This window comes from Pyricularia oryzae, chromosome 3 (genome assembly GCF_000002495.2).
Source record: "Pyricularia oryzae 70-15 chromosome 3, whole genome shotgun sequence".
Classification (NCBI taxonomy): Eukaryota; Fungi; Ascomycota; class Sordariomycetes; order Magnaporthales; family Pyriculariaceae; genus Pyricularia; species Pyricularia oryzae.
The window spans coordinates 6,423,353-6,439,597 of NC_017849.1; the positions used below are offsets into that span (position 1 = coordinate 6,423,353).

Here is a 16,245-nt window from a genome sequence, read left to right on the forward strand (position 1 = left end):
CTTATGGAAGCATCTAGGGCCAGACCCCAGCTGGCCATAGCTCGAACAAGGACTCCTCCACCAAAAGTAAGCTTGAAAATTGGCTAGGTCTCCCTAACACGTAATTAAGCCGCCAACTCTTTCTTTTCTCCGTGCCGTGTTACCCGATCTCAATTAATCCAACAACCAACTGTCGCGCAAAACTGTAACAACTCAACAACAATGACAACAATATCGCCAAGTCCCAACCAACGCAAGTTATCCAATCCAGATATTACCGAGAATATCCAGCAGCTAAGCCTCATCACGCGATGTCTAAGCCAACTTGAGCCACAGTCGAAGCAACCACGTGCTGATCTCGACGCCAAGGTGAAGGACTCCATACGATGAAGCCGGGCGGCGGGTCTTTCACCTTGGCGGGAACGTCTGTCCACTCAGAAAGAAAAGAGGTTACCATCGCGCCAAGACTACCCACAACGTCGTTGGAACCTAGCTGCCTTGGCTGCTTGTCTTGCAGTCATGGTCGAAAGTTGCTTGCAAGTAAATGCCAAGCCTTTAGGAGGTCCTCTCCACTGCCAATTCACCCAAGAGATGTCTTGGCCGGGCTGCGGACAAGATGACCAGATCCATCATCCCTTCGATTGGATTTCTGTGGTGGTAGTTAAGTGGACCAATTTGCCCAGGCGCTTGACGTGAGATTGACCTTGAGCTTCTTTGCTTTTCTCGTTTCCACCTGCGCTTCACGTCACGTAACCGGCCCGGTCTTTGGTGCATATTGTTTTTTGATCTTGATAACATTTGCCTTTTTGCTTTTGCCGGCTGTGGAGGAGACGCATATCAAGATACAAATAACGACTGAACTGCTAGTCCAGACCTTGTTGATAGTCAGGCGACAAACACGAAAGCCTCGATACAACTCGTCATAGTACTATGCTACCAACGTAGACTAGACACTTGATTGGCAACCGAACCCACGATCTCCGACTCTATACACCTCCCCACTACGTCGGGTCGAATCAGCCGACAGCGGCCTCGATGGCCGACGCCATAACCACCGCCTCACCCGGACCGTCGTCAGCGGCGTCCGACAAGACAGACCCGTCGGCCGCCGCGCACAAGGTCGACTTGACCGACGACTCGCCTCCCGAGAACAACAAGTTCGCCTTCACTCCCGCGCAGCTCCACAAGCTTTCTCTCGCGCGCTCGCTCCAAGTCCTCGATGCCTTTGGCGGACTCGACGGCCTGGCCGCGGGCCTGCGCACCGATCTCCAGGCGGGTCTGAGCATAGACGAGGGAACACTCGAGGGCACGGTCCCCTTTGAGGAGGCGGTCCGGGCCGGTAGGGAAAAAAGGCCTCCGGCCATCAAGCCGCTCGAGACGGGCGATCAACACAAACATGGGGCTTTCAAGCTGGATCTCGCAGAACTCGGAGTGCCCGGTGCCCACCAGCCCGAGGGGTTTGTAGATCGGCGGCGCGTCTTTGGCGAGAACAAGCTGCCCAAGCGCAAGCAGAGGTCGTTCCTGGAGCTTGCGTGGATCGCCTTTAACGACAAGCTGATCTTTCTCCTGACGGCCAGTGCCACCATCTCGCTGGCCCTTGGAATCTACGAGGCTGTAGAGGCGGAGGAGGGTGAGCCCAGAATACAATGGCTCGACTCGGTCACTGTAATGGTAGCCATTGGTATGCTAGACCGTCCCCTGAATTCCCTGAATTTTCCTGATAAATTCCCAAACCTCTGCTGACCTTACTTAGCGGTCATCGTCTTTGGCAGCGCATTAAACGACTGGAACAAGAATCGCAAGTTCGCAAAGCTCAACGAGCGCAAGGAGCAGCGCGACGTCAAGGTCATACGATCCGGCAAAACGATGAACATATCCATCTACGACCTCTTGGTGGGCGACATTATGCACATCGAAACGGGAGACGTGGTGGCTGTCGATGGCGTGCTCGTCAATGGCTCTGGAATCCAAGTGGACGAGTCGTCCCTCTCTGGCGAGTCGGAACTGGTACACAAGACGGCCATCGCCACCGACGGGGAGCCCAAGCAAGCCGACAAGCCAAAGCCAAAGTCGGAGAAACAAATGACCCACCGCGTCACTGCATCCGATCCCTTCATCCTCAGCGGTACGACGGTCAACGGAGGAGTCGGCAACTACCTCGTCATCTCGGTGGGCACCAACTCGACCTTTGGGAGGACGCTCATGAACCTGCGCACCGATGTCGAGGAGACGCCGCTGCAGCAGAAATTGGGAAAGCTGGCCAGGCAGCTCATCACGTTGGGTGCCCTCGCCGGTCTCGTCTTCTTCCTCGTCATGTTCATCCGCTTCTGCGTCGCCATCCCCGGCTCCAATGGAACCCCCGCCTCTCACGCCATGGAGTTCTTCAAGACGCTCATCCTGGCCGTCACCGTCGTGGTGGTCACGGTCCCCGAGGGGCTCGCGCTGGCCGTCACGCTGGGCCTGGCCTTTGCGACTTCGCGCATGCTCAAGGACAAGAACCTGGTGCGCATGATTCGTTCCTGCGAGGTCATGGGCAACGCCACCTGCATCTGCTCCGACAAGACCGGCACCCTCACGCAAAACGTCATGACGGTGGTGGCTGGCAATATTGGAGCGGCCGAGGCATTTGGCCAAGAGGCCGGCGTCGAGGGAGAGGTCGGAACCGTCAACGGCAAGGCTGCAACCATGGAATCCGACAACAGTCCCGAGGCGTCGGGCTCCGACGTTAAAAAGTCCGCCCCCGTGCCTGCAGCGGCTTCTGCGCGCCAACTCGTCTCCTCGCTGGCGCCAGAGGTCAAGGCTCTCCTCAAGAGCGGCATCGTCCACAACACCACTGCGTTCGAGAGTGACGATGGCTTCGTGGGCATGAGCACCGAGACGGCGCTCCTCAAGTTTGCGCGTGAACATCTCGCCATGGGACCGCTGAACGAGGAGCGAACAAACGCCGACATTGTCGACATGTTCCCGTTTGATGCTTCCAACAAGTGGATGGCTGTCATGGTCAAGCTGCCCGGAGACGGCGGCTATCGCTTGTTGGTCAAGGGTGCTGCAGAGGTGCTTTTGGACCAGTGCACACGCGCATTGAGCGACCCCAAGAACGAGGGAGATGCTGGTCTGACGACTGAAGACTTTACCCCGGAGATGCACGAAAATCTCCGGCAGGTTGTGCAGTCCTACGCCGTCAAGATGCTGCGGCCTGTGGCGATGGCGTACCGAGACTTTCAAGACCCAACGGAGGTGTTTGAAGACGTCAAGGATACAACCTCGATCGACTTCAAGGCCAAGTTTGCCAGCCTCACATTTTTATCCCTCTTTGCCATCAAGGACCCTCTCCGACCCGAGGTCAACGACGCCGTGAGAAAGTGTCAAGAGGCTGGTGTGTTTGTGCGCATGGTCACGGGTGACAACTTCCTCACGGCCAAGGCCATCGCCACCGAGTGCGGAATCTACACGGCGGGAGGCATCGCCATGGACGGACCCACCTTTCGCAAGCTCAGCGAGGCTCAACTGGACCTGGTCATCCCACGTCTGCAGGTCCTCGCCCGCTCGAGCCCCGAAGATAAGCTGCTCCTCGTGTCGCACCTCAAGGGGATGATGGAGACGGTGGCGGTCACGGGAGACGGTACCAACGACGCCTTGGCGCTCAAGGCTGCCGACGTCGGTTTTGCCATGGGGATCCAGGGAACCGAGGTCGCCAAGGAGGCAGCCTCGATTATTTTGCTCGATGACAACTTTACGTCCATCGTCAAGGCGCTTTCGTGGGGTCGCACTGTCAACGACGCCGTCCGCAAGTTTCTGCAATTTCAGTTTACCATCAACATAACCGCCGGTACATTGACTGTTGTTTCTGAGCTGTCGGGTGACAACATCTTCAAGGTTGTGCAGCTTTTGTGGATGAATCTGATCATGGTAAGTGTCATGTCACGTACCTACCTACTACCTACCACCCCTTCAAAGTCAGCAATACTAACGACATCAGGACATTTTTGCATCCCTCGGATTGGCAACCGACTACCCCTCTCCCGACTTCCTCAAGCGCAAGCCTCAACCTCGCAAGACGTCGCTGGTGAGCTTGACAATGTGGAAGATGATTGTGGGCCAAGCTCTGTACCAACTCATCGTCATCTTTACGCTCCACTACGGCAAGGACGCACTATGGAACCCCCAGACCAAACTGCAAGAGGACCAGCTGCAGACTCTCGTCTTCAACATTTACGTGTGGATGCAATTCTTCAACCAGCACAACTGCCGACGCGTCGACAACAAGCTCAACATCTGGTACCAGGGCGTACTGAGGAATCCTTGGTTCATCGGGGTGCAGTGCCTCACCTTTGCCGGCCAAATGATCATCATCTACAAGGGCGGCCAGGCGTTCCAGACGGTGCCCCTGGACGGGCCACAGTGGGGCTGGTCCATGCTCTTTGGCATCCTCACCATCCCGCTCGGCGTCCTCATCCGGCTCACGCCCGACCGGTACGCCGGCAAGGTCTTTCACTTTTTCGGCCAGGGTCTGCGGTTCCTCTGGCGCGGCGTGCTGGTGTTTGTGCCGTCCAGGTGGAGCAAGAGGAAGCGCAGCCACCTGGAGCGGCGCCGCAGCCGGCGCAGCAACCTCGAGGAGGGCGACGAGCACCTGGGCGGCGCCATGGACAACTGGGTGCTGCAGGCGGGCGACGTGCTCCGGCGGCCCATCAACTACGACTGGGCCACCATGGGCCGGCCGGACCAGGCGGCGCTGGCCAGCCGCCTCCAGACCATGCCGGCTGCGCAACGCGAGGCCCTCGCCCGCGCCGCTCAGGCTCACGCCGCCGCCTTGTCGGGGAACAGGGCCGACCACGAGATCGACCTGCCGGCCATGATCGAGGCGGCCAGGAAGGGGACGGCTTCGGGTGCCATGGAGGTGCATCCCGACACGAGGCCGGAGGACCCCATCCTTCCCGAGGGTACGATTGATGTGGAGAGGTGGAAGAAGGTGCCGCCTAGCCAGGACCCCGAGGTCATCAAGTACTTGGAGAGTCAGCAACATCAGAAAGATGAATAAGTTTTTTTTTTCTGTATTTCTTTTTGTCGGTTGGTTCCTTTTTGTATGGGTTCCGGTTTTCCTGAGATGAACAATCACGCACATAGCGATGACATGACTAAAAAGCGACTGCAAATAAAAAGGCTGGCAAATCACCTTTCATTTGCTTGACTAATTAAGTTAGTAAATAATATCAGGCTCCAGCTTTTCTCATGACATGAAGGCAGTTGATCATTCGACGTGACTCTATCCGTCTACATTCCAGGCTGTAGCCCCTTTTTTATGCCCCGACTCATGTCGCCAACCAGCTTACCCATGGTGTCAGCCTTGTATTCGACATCGACCAAGGTCATATCGCTGGCGATGACAATATCCTCGGAGACGAGGGGAAGTTCGGCGCCTATCACCTTGCGCATATGGCTCTCCAGATCCACCAAAGCGTACACGGTTTTTGCCTTTACGCTCCCGGCACTCGGGGGCGCCGTAGACGTTTCGATTTTGTAGTACTTGAGCTTGGGAATGATGGTTGCGGGGAGGCCAAAGTCGGGCCCTCTGAACTTGTTCACCACCTGGTCGTTGGTCATCAAGACGGCCGCGTCCGAGAAGGCCTTGTCGGGCTCGAAGCCCCGGATGTGGGTGATGAACATTACGGGCATTTCCCCGAGCATCTCCTTGGGGCCGGGGTGGTAGAACAGCGACTTGAAGATGCCGGGGTCGATGACCAGCTCCTTGCGCAGACTAGTCACGTCGGTGAGCCCGGTCGCCGGCAGCGGCTGGGACGGCATGCCGCCGCTTGCAGTTCCCGTGGTCGTCGTCGTCTTTTGGGACTGTGGACCGGCTGGTGGCGGCTTGATCTGGGCGGCTGGTCGCTGCATCGCGCCTGATGCCGTGGTCAGTCCGGGCTGTTGCTTGTTGACGACGCCGCCTGCAAGGTTGGAAACCGCCGGCTGCCTCAATCCGCTGGGGTTGGCACCCGTCGCCATCTTCTGTTGGGGTAGTTCATATCCAAACTGGTCGAATTCCGTTGGAGAAACCTGCAGTCGTGGGACGGGGGTTGCGAATGCGGAATGGATGAGGGTGTGTGATATGGAGAAGATGATGACTGTGCTGGGAAGGTTAAAAATGTACATTGTTAGTTTTTTTGGTTATTTGCTTTTTTGTCAAACTGTTTTGGAGTTAATTAGCAGTATGAGGTATTGTAATTTGTGGATGGTATCCTTGTGGCAAGGTTCAAGGAAGTTGATGCTTATGGTCGAAACTGAAAACTGGGGTGAATGCAGATCCGGATGGAGGCGTCAACAGGCAGCGCGTTGAGTTGATTATAAGCTGGGCAAAGCTACAAGCATCGGTAAACCTCCATTCTCCTCGACTCCTTTGGCAGGTCAGACGGTCAAGACAAGGAGAGTAAGTAAACCTTGGCCAGGCCAAAAACAACAAGTCTGAGGCAGCAAGAACCCAAAAAAACACGTGCTTGGCAGTTTTCAGTACCTGGCTGCTACTGTTGTAAGCGCTGGGCGTCTCCAATTGGCCCAGCGCTTACTGCAAGGAGGCGCAAGTTCGTCTTGGCATTTCGTCTGTACCTTGGATGACAAGAAGTTGCCGAGATCCGGATCAGATGAACCTGAAAGGCCAAAGTTGTACCGCGTTTGACAGGACTAGACAAGAACGCATGTGCCAAATTTTATTTTTGTTTTTTTTGTATTACAGGTCATAATTATTAGTTTACATGACATCGTGAGTCGCAGAACTGCTGCGTTCCCTTCATTTTATTTCCCTCCCATTTCCTCCAAATGCATCATTTCATATTCAACCCAGAGTCTGAGGAGCGTAGCTCTGGTCGGGGCTGACAGCCTTGCCGTTGACGAGCTGGTCGTCGGTGTAGGCGGGCCACACGATGAGCCTCTTCTCCGAGTCGACGACGGACAGGGTAGTGAAGCCGACCTCGAACTGGCCGCTCCAGCCCGAGCTGACCTTGTACTTGCCGCAGTCAATGTTGGCGACGGAAGCGCGCGAGGCCAGAGAGTCGGCGGTCACGCTGTAGCTGCACGGCGTGGTGGAGTTGCCGCCCGCGTTGGTGTCGATGCCGAACTGGACCTTGCACTCGGTGTCGGCGTCGTTGCAGGTGCGGGTAAAGTCGGTGATGGTCCACTGGGGCACGTCGGCGACCATGGACTTGGCCTGGCCGGCCGGGGTGGGGACGGCACCGGTGAGGGTGGCCAGGGCGAGGATGGTGGTTGTGAAGAGCATTTTGGTTTTTGTGAGATTAAAAATTGTCTTGTTGAGGTGGTTGAGTATTATATTACTTGTAGTGGTCTTGTATGAGGATATTTTGTAGATGAGGATGCTTTGGAATAATACACCGAGACAGCAAGAGACAGTCAGACTCTTTATACATGTCCCTTTCTCACCGCAATACCCATAGGGAATTATATCCGACCAACAATAAACATGATCTCATAGCATAGTACTGGACATCAACAGCTACGTTGCGCCGATCGGTACGTCCGGCACAAACATACGAGAATTACCATGCCGTACCACCCAAGTAAAAAGGGTCCACGGGATTCTCGCCCGAAAATTCCTGATCTGGCGCGCTCAACAGGCGTTAGCCGTCGGTTAACTGGAGCCCTCGTATTCGGAAGGCCTAGAGTGCCATTTGATCAAGGAAATCGAGTCAAGGGTACCCACGTCGTGCGTTGTCTACTTCACTGTACAGACTGCAACGGGCAGTTTGTTGATGATCTCTCAATTTCTCGTGGCTGAAATCTATTTTCAGAACTTGGAATGCAACTTGGGAAGGTCGTATCCAGCGTCCGCTAGCTTGCCCCGCGGCTATAGACTTCCGCCCATCAAGAGGAGCGACTTGCAAGACTTGGTAAAAATGGGTAGCAGCATAGAGCAAATTACGTGTAATTTAGTTGGTGGCAAGTCCAGTACGAGATTTTTGCGGGGTTTGTTGATTTTTCTGCGCCGGTAGTTGGCGAGCTACTGCACGGCTGCATTCGGCCCTGCCAAGTTCATGGCTGATTGTTGATCTTGCTTGTCGTTTGCGGCGTCTGTACAGGAAGAAGAATAAAAAAAAACCCCGAATTATCGTTGAATGCCAGAGGCCGATTTTCCGTGACGCACAAGGCGTTAATTTACTCCTAGCGACAGGCCTCCCATGACATCAAGTTCCCGCCGACCCAATTTACTGTACCTGCTTCAATTCTAGGTACCCACCTGCCCTACAGGCCTAATAATCAGAGGGCGCGTCGGCTTAATCAGCCAAATTCTGGACTGGCACGCTGGCCAAAGACATCAATCGCATCGGAATCATTTCGCTTAAAATCCAACAAGGCTTTAACATGACGGTTGCGACAACAGCTCGACGTTTTGCCAGAAACTTTGCGGCTGTGTGTTACTGTAGGTTTCGTGCCCATTTGACTTCCCATCGCACAAAAAGATAGGCACCATCCCAACTCTTGCTTTGTTCACATGGCCAAAACCACCCATCACCATTGCCTCCTGTTGCCATTGTACTCGAAAAAGGCCCCATTGTCCTCCTTCTTCAACCCAGCGACCGTCTTGAGTATGCCCTTGACGCTCACCTCGGGCGTCAGCTCCGCGCCGCCGCCGCCCATGCGCGTCTGCACCCAGCCGGGGTCCATGGCGACGACTATGGCGTCGGTCAGCCCCCCTGCGGCGCGCAGGTCGCCGGCCTGGTGGACGGTCAACATGTTGAGGGCGGCCTTGGACACGCTGTAGGAGAACATGTGTCGGCCGTCGCCGGACAGCGTCGCGGCCATGGAGCCCAGGCCCGAGGAGATGTTGACGATGCGCGCCGAGGTCGACAGCGCCGACGCGGCGTGCAGGTGCGACACGACCAGTGCGGGCCCGACCGTGTTGATGCGGAGGGTCTCGGACATGTCGGCCGGGTTGAAGGCGAGGCTGGTCTCGGTGGCGGAGAGCTGCACGCCCGAGTTGTTGATCAGGACGTCGATCTTGGCGCCGGAGCCGAGGGTCTGGGCGACGGACGAGGCAAAGCTGGCGATGGAGTCTGGGTTGCCAATGTCGCACTCGAGGATGTGGACGTTGGCGCCCGAGGTCTTGATGGCTTCGAGGTCTGAAAGGTCGTTGGATAGCGTCCGGGTCAGGGCTAGGACGGTCGTGTCGGGCTGGGCGGCGATCTGACGGACCAGCTCAAGGCCGATGCCGCGGTTGGAACCGGTGACGCAGTAGACGGGCATTTCGGGTCGAGTTGTGAGGATGTCGAGGGTCGGGTCAAAGGTAGGTCAAAGGTGAGTTTTGGAAAGTGACTGAGCTATACAGGTGAGTCTCGTCGATCAATCACATTGTAAACCCTCCAGTCAATTTATATATTACAGTCACAGATTCACAATGACGTGAGCAATTAAATGCTTGGGTGCGGAGTTAGGAGCTTGTACGTGGTCAGCCCCGCGAGCCGACTCCCAAAGCTAGTGGATCACGGACGCGGGGCTTTTGTCGGACTTATAGTTCAAAGATCCGACGAACCCAACCAATTCCAGTAAAAGAAAGACGCACCCACAGAGCTGGCCATTCTCATTGGCAAAATGCAAAAGGAGGAGGGTCGAGCCGCGGGTCATGTTCCGAGCCTGCAACCTTTTGCACAAAAAGGGACAAGAATAAACAATCAAGGTTTTACTGTTTCCATTTGCGGGCAGTAATTATTACACATAACACGACGCTAAAAATCCACCGGACTGTTCCCGAGCCAAAATCATGACAGCATTTCCAGCTTTCCCTTCTACAACGCAAAGAAGCTGCCCACCAAAACGGCTCCTACAGCCAGGACCATGGATGAGGTAGACTTGGCTCCGGCGCCAGCAGCCGGAACCGCGGAAGACGCAGCACCGGCCGACGACGCAGCACCCGTGGCCGAAGATGCCGCGGCGGTCTGGGCAGCAGTCGCGGCGCTCGTCATTGTAGACGCCGTCTTGGTCGGGACGTCGGTCTTGGAGCGGCCGGTGGGGCCCGGGACGTCCTTGGGAGGGGCACAGGTGGTCATGGATGCGTACTGGGAGCTGTAGCTGGACTCGGCCCAATCGTCGCAGGCGGCCATGCTCATGATCAGGGCCTGGTTCGACTCGGTCTGCGCCCACTTTATGAGCTCGGTGCGGTAAAGGTCGATTTCGGATTCGTACTTGATGGCCTCGGTGAGCGTGCAGACGTCCGTCTTGGCGGCCTCCATGAGCGATGCCATGACCGTCGGCATGGGCGGCATCTGGGACGAGATGGACGGCACGATGACCTCGCAGTTTTGGGCCTGGCGAACCTGGATGTGGGCGACCGAGGTCACGACGGTCCAGACGGTGGGGATCTGCATTTTGGCTGCGGTAGGGGGGTGTGGATTTAGGTCGGTTGACAATGGACAATGTCTGGCAAGATGTTATTGCGCCTTGAGTAGTTGCCTAAGCGAGCGAGTGTAGCTTATGGCACTAATATGTTGAACGATTGACTATGGTGGGATGGATTGGATGGAGGGCAAGAAAAAAAAATGAATGAATGAAAGAAGAGAGAAGGAAAGGCCATGGTATTAAGAAGCTTCTCAGCCGCTTTGCTTAAACGAACCACCCACTCAGACACGGCATCTTGCTTCTTTTGCTCTCCGATGAAGCAAACTAGCGCTAGACCAGGTTCACAATACGGGTGCTTTGGGTGGCTGCCTGGGAAAAGCGGTTCCATGCCTTTTTGTAATTGGCTGCCAAGACTTCCCAGGACTGGCGCATCCGAAATTGAAATGCGCTTCGATTGCATGGGTGCATTTGATGTGTTTGTTGACTGGTGTCAAGAGGCAAAAGGCCAGAACCGAAGCGGTAATTCTCCGTCGGACAGGATTGGGATCCTTGCGATAATCGTGCAATTTGGTGAAGCCGTGATTTGGTTATGCAGGGAGGAATTTGGGATTTGACAGACATTTCTGTACTCAGTAGTCACCACATACAGCTGCATCAAGATTATCTGCATTTTCCGAAAGTCAAATCGACTTATATGTGTACCTAGGTGTACAAAAACACCCTGCGATTGATTGCGTCTAGGTCGGCCATTTATCAAGCCCATGGTAAGGCGCGAGATTTACGGCGTCCAGGGCGTACAAACCTAATCAACCTAATCTCATCTACAATCTACCCTAGCAGCCCGGTTATAAGGCGCGGGGATAAGAAGAAATAAATTTTACGAAAACATGGGCACAGACATTGGACTGTCTCGTTTTTCGGTAAAGGCAAAAAAGGGCATGCCACGCACAGCCACCAAAGCAATCGAACAGGCAGATAAAAAAGTAAATATGATAAACAAACAAATGAATAAATAAATAATGAGGCAGGGCAAAGTTTGTGTAGAACAGACAGTCAAGTAGCAAAACTGAAAACGGCAAAAGATAACATCCTCCCTCGGGTGGGCTCGAACCACCAGCCTCTAGATGAACTGCTGTGGATATTTCCTAACAGTCTAACGCGCTAGCCAATTGCGCCACGAGGGATGTAAGGCTTGTAGAAGCGTTGATGCTTGACCCTTGCCTTGTAACTTATACCCCCCCAAATCTCACACATCACAGGTCTACCGATTTGCAAGAGTCATTCGGCCCGCGTCTTTTCCTCTAAAACCACGTAGTATTTCTTACAGCCCACAACGATTGCAACTTTGTCAAACTTGTATCCATGTGCTGAAAAACCCGCGTGACCCGACTCGTTGAAAGGACCCGTTATACTTTATTACACTCAAACCATAAGAAGCTGGATCCTACAAACATGCACTACATGGTACGTCCATCGTAATATTACTGTGCTATAAACGAACGAGAAGCATACAAAACAAGGAACAAATCAGCGACAAATCAGCATCCCATCCCATCTCCTCACGCCTTGGCCGGAGTTGGGCCGCAAACTGCCGACACTCAAGACCGTGCGGGTCTGCGCCCCGGGAATAAGCCCCGGCTTCACCAAGACTCCCAGCTGAGGGGCGATTGCTTCGTTGTCTGCGGGGAAAAGCTCAACCGGGGATGTGGAATGACGAAACCTGATTGTGTGGAAAGGATAGCCCGGTCAAGGTTTGATGCAGGTCGGCAATGTTTTTTTTTTTTCGCTCCTCTGTTTTGCTTCGAGGGCATGGTTGACGGCCCCGGATTCGGCGGAAAGGGAACAAGGGCGGGAAACAACCCATCAGACTTTGTCCGTCGCAGGGCTGTGCATATTTCTCCAGATGAAAGCTGTCACCTCGTGGGTGGTTTTTCTCTTGTCTTTTTTTCTTTCTTCGTCAGGCAGGTGACCAAAGTATAAAACATTCCGTTTCCCTTCTATTCGCTTTGACCCCTCCCAGCTTTAAAAAACTACCCCCAGCTTGCTTGATCCCCCCCTTGCATATTAGACGAAGCAACAAAAAAAAGGCAATTGGCCTTTGTCGGACTGTAATTGGCACACACCAACCGCCAACAGTACCCATGGCAATCGTCAACCTCGTCTTCACGCCGTTGGGGCTCGCCTCCTTGGGCGCCTTTATGCTGGTGGCATACTACGTGGTGCCCTACTTCACCACCTTTGGCCACCTGCGCTCGATCCAGCCGGCGTCCCCATTGGCCGGCTTCTCCAACCTGTGGCTGCTGTACACGTCGCGGGTAGGGAAGCGATCGCTGCTGGTGGACGAGGCGCACGCACGGCTCGGCCCGGTGCTTCGCGTGCAGCCGAACCACGTCTCGATTGCCGACGACGAGGCCATCAACATCATCTACGGCCACGGCAACGGCTTTCTCAAGTCGTCATTCTACGACGCCTTTGTGTCCATCCGCCGCGGCCTCTTCAACACCCGCGACAGGGCCGAGCACACCAGGAAGAGGAAGCTCATCAGCCACACGTTTGCGCCCAAGAGCGTCGGCCAGTTTGAGCCGTACATCCACGGGAACCTGGAACTGTTTGCCAAGAAGTGGGATGAGCTGATTGAGCGGACCAAGAAGTCTGACGGATGGGCGCCTGTTGAATGTTTGCAGTGGTTCAAGTGAGTTTCTTTTTTTTTTTTTTTTTTTTTGTTCTTCTTTTTGTTCTTCTTTTTGTTCTTCTTTTTGTTCTTCTTTTTTTTCTCTCTCTCTTGTGTATAATCACTCATTCAATTACTAAACCCACCAGCTTCGTCGCCTTCGACACCATTGGAGATCTCGCCTTTGGCGCCCCCTTTGGCATGCTCAACGCCGGCGCCGACATTGCCGAGGTTCGCATGTCGGTCGACTCGGAGCCCATCTACGCGCCGGCCGTCGAGATCCTCAACCGGCGCGGCGAGGTCTCGGCCACTCTCGGAACCCTGCCGGAGCTCAAACCCTACGCCGGCTACCTGCCCGACTCCTTCTTCAGCAAGGGCCTGGCTGCGGTCCAGAACCTGGCCGGCATCGCCATCGCGCGCGTCAAGAGCCGGCTCGAAAACCCGCCCGACGTCAACCGCAAGGACCTGCTCGCGCGCCTGCAGGAGGGCCGCGACGCCAAGGGCGAGCCGCTGGGCTTCGAGGAGCTGACCGCCGAGGCCCTGACGCAGCTGATCGCCGGCAGCGACACCACCAGCAACAGCTCGTGCGCCTTGCTGTACTGGACCGCGCGGACCCCCGGCGTCCTGGCCAAGCTGCAGGCCGAGCTGGACGCCGCCATCCCCGACGGCGTGTTTGCGCCGGCCTTCGACATGATCCGCAACCTGCCCTACCTCGAGGCCGTCATCAACGAGACGCTGCGCATCCACTCCACCTCGGGAATCGGCCTCCCGCGCCAGATCCCAGCCGATTCGCCGGGTGTCACCATCCGCGGCCAGTACTACCCGCCCGGCACGGTCCTGAGCGTGCCCACCTACACGATCCACCACAGCAAGGAGATTTGGGGCCCGGACGCCGACGAGTTCAGGCCCGAGCGCTGGATCGAGAACGGCGGGCTCACGGACAGGCAGAAGAACGCCTTCATCCCCTTTAGCTACGGACCCAGGGCCTGCGTCGGGAGGAACGTGGCCGAGATGGAGATGAAGATGATTGCCGCCACGTGGGCGAGGAGGTATGACGTCGAGGTCAGGCAGGACGTCATGGAGGTGAGGGAGGGCTTCTTGAGGAAACCGCTGGCCTTGGAGATTGGGCTGAAGAGGAGGAGCTAGTCGGCCGTCAAAGCATTGTTGAAACTTGAATGGATTGCAAGCGGATAATACATAGCCTTGTATGAGCGAGAGGACTTTTCTTTCTCCAGCATATAGCCAACTAAATGAGACTTGTATATATTACTCTACGGACAAGTATGCAGACCTTGCAATGCTTGTCAGAGGGCCTGGTCTGGTGAGCTTGAATCAGTGACTTTGGTGTAGTTGGGTTGTCAATGAGACCTAAACCAGTCGTGCCGGAGTCCTAAGTCACCAGGACAATCCATTTCCCCATTCATTTCCCCATTCAAAACGGCATCCATGTCGCGCCGTTTCGCCTTTTGTCTGACGGGACTTGCCTAGTCCTAATTCTGTCAGAAGCTGAATCCATTCTTGCTTGATACTACAAAGTCAGAAGTTTGGATGAGTTCCTGGTTCCCTTGGCCCACTTCGGCGAGGCGGATAACGTCTATAACATCTTCATCCGGTCCGCCCCCTGACACAAGCTGACATAGTTCAGCCCCTCGATGCTGAGTTTCACTTGGGATCTTCCGGACCGCTGTCGGCATTCCTACCGCCAGACTGGAGCACCAGTATAAGCAGCGGGTAGCTTAGATGCGAAATGCACGCCCCTCGTGTACAACGCCCCCTCAACCTGGTATTCTGACTCCAGAAAGACCTTGAGCGGTGATTCCAATACTACCGAAAGTCTAGGCTTCCCATCTGGCTGTCAATATCCGCACTAGCAATTAGGAGCAAGCCCACTCCAATACCACTGAACGGGTTATAATTACTTTGCGCTGATTCCCGCTCCTGCCTCCCTTGTCTCCTAACATAACTTGCCAATTTAATAGCCAGGTAACCGTAGGGAAACAAGAAAGCTTCCAAACCTTCAAACATGGCTTTATTTGGACATTCTCATACGGGGACCCACAAGAAGTGGGCGTGCACGGAAACTCGAGTGTTGCTGGACGCCAACGATCAGTCTTGGGCATCGGTTATATTTGTATATAACTCTGCGAGAATATAATTTTAGCTAAGCTCCGACGTGACTTATAACATAATCCCGTGTTATCCTATCATTAGACTCTCTGATATGGTTAGTACAGTCCAAGAAAGGGTATCATCTTTGGCAACCATATTATCAAATCCAACCAAAAAAGAATTAGCCGGAATCGAGCCTCCACTGGATCCCGAGGGACCCCTGGTGGAGTCATCGATCTCCTTCACTAGACCCATCACGTCCTGGTGCAGAGGGATTAATGAATCCATACGAGAAATGACAAGAGTGGGATTCGAACCCACGCCTCTTGCGAGACTAGCAGATCATGTTGCAACCCGGGGATTGTCACCTGAAGCTAGCGCCTTAGACCAACTCGGCCATCTTGCCTTGATGTTTGCGGATTTTGGTGGCGTTATAATGGTCAACGTAGGGAGCACGACCAGCCCTTGATGCGTTGCAGCATCTGGATCCCGGTTCAAGAATAACGGGTCGAGTATAACGTTATGCAGAGCTGACGAGCTTTATATAAAAAAGATGTACTAAACTTGATATAAATAAAATAGCAGTGGTTAAACAAATTTAGTCGCCCGTCTACACTGGTAGAGCAGCCAGTCACGTGTAAAAGGGAATCAATCGATATTCCCCATGGATCCCATGTTTGGCAGTAACAAGCATCATTAGCGGCTTTACTTCCCAACTAGGCTCTTACTAGCATCCCTCGTAGATTTGAGCATTGCTTGTCATTTAGTCAAGCAGACTTTTCTCGGCTGTATGACTCGAGAGGATTCGTCTGTTTATAAACAAACGTGGCTGACGAGCTTAGATGGTAGAAGGCGGTGCGAAATATCAGCTCAACACATACAAGTGGCTGAGGACAAACAACCCGACTCCTTGCTCTCAGGTTATAACCAAAATCATACAGTCCGACTGTTTTTTCTTTACCTTTTTCGGCCTGATTTCGTAAGTGCAGGAATACTATAGCAGTGACATGATTCAAAAAAAAAAAAAGGAAAAGGGAGACGAGTTCAGAATGAAAAGCACAAATCCACGTTGGGTCCGGACCCTTGGTGGGAATAGTATGGGCGCACACCAGCAGGCATCTGCTTGGTCGAGATTGATGAGCGCAGGGATG

The 16,245-nt window shown here is 54.4% G+C and overlaps 6 protein-coding genes and 2 non-coding genes across 8 annotated transcripts; 2 read left to right on the plus strand and 6 right to left on the minus strand.

Annotated features, from left to right (window-relative positions):
- The first annotated feature begins 680 nt into the window (after nt 1–680).
- MGG_07971 (calcium-transporting ATPase 1) lies at nt 681–5,218 on the plus strand. Its single transcript, XM_003713170.1, has 3 exons — nt 681–1,660; nt 1,733–3,888; nt 3,959–5,218. The coding sequence occupies exons 1-3, from the start codon at nt 1,015–1,017 to the stop codon at nt 5,015–5,017; spliced, it is 3,861 nt and encodes a 1,286-aa protein (XP_003713218.1). The 5' UTR covers nt 681–1,014; the 3' UTR covers nt 5,018–5,218.
- Nucleotides 5,122–6,381, minus strand: MGG_07972 (uncharacterized protein). Its single transcript, XM_003713171.1, has one exon. The coding sequence runs from the start codon at nt 6,124–6,126 to the stop codon at nt 5,251–5,253; it is 876 nt and encodes a 291-aa protein (XP_003713219.1). The 5' UTR covers nt 6,127–6,381; the 3' UTR covers nt 5,122–5,250.
- Nucleotides 6,382–6,602: 221 nt separating this feature from the next.
- On the minus strand, nt 6,603–7,400 carry MGG_07973 (surface protein 1). The gene has a single exon (XM_003713172.1). It carries the CDS (start codon nt 7,241–7,243, stop codon nt 6,803–6,805), a length of 441 nt encoding a protein of 146 aa, XP_003713220.1. The 5' UTR covers nt 7,244–7,400; the 3' UTR covers nt 6,603–6,802.
- Nucleotides 7,401–7,574: 174 nt separating this feature from the next.
- MGG_07974 (C-signal protein) lies at nt 7,575–9,443 on the minus strand. Its single transcript, XM_003713173.1, has one exon. The coding sequence runs from the start codon at nt 9,223–9,225 to the stop codon at nt 8,491–8,493; it is 735 nt and encodes a 244-aa protein (XP_003713221.1). The 5' UTR covers nt 9,226–9,443; the 3' UTR covers nt 7,575–8,490.
- A 207-nt stretch (nt 9,444–9,650) lies between these two features.
- MGG_07975 (uncharacterized protein) lies at nt 9,651–10,783 on the minus strand. The gene has a single exon (XM_003713174.1). It carries the CDS (start codon nt 10,341–10,343, stop codon nt 9,765–9,767), a length of 579 nt encoding a protein of 192 aa, XP_003713222.1. The 5' UTR covers nt 10,344–10,783; the 3' UTR covers nt 9,651–9,764.
- A 621-nt stretch (nt 10,784–11,404) lies between these two features.
- On the minus strand, nt 11,405–11,498 carry MGG_20172. Its single transcript has one exon. It is a non-coding gene; the product is annotated as a tRNA-Asn (tRNA).
- Nucleotides 11,499–12,211: 713 nt separating this feature from the next.
- On the plus strand, nt 12,212–14,382 carry MGG_13928 (benzoate 4-monooxygenase). Its single transcript, XM_003713175.1, has 2 exons — nt 12,212–13,006; nt 13,135–14,382. The coding sequence occupies exons 1-2, from the start codon at nt 12,456–12,458 to the stop codon at nt 14,129–14,131; spliced, it is 1,548 nt and encodes a 515-aa protein (XP_003713223.1). The 5' UTR covers nt 12,212–12,455; the 3' UTR covers nt 14,132–14,382.
- Nucleotides 14,383–15,390: 1,008 nt separating this feature from the next.
- On the minus strand, nt 15,391–15,500 carry MGG_20173. Its single transcript has one exon. It is a non-coding gene; the product is annotated as a tRNA-Leu (tRNA).
- Nucleotides 15,501–16,245: the final 745 nt, after the last annotated feature.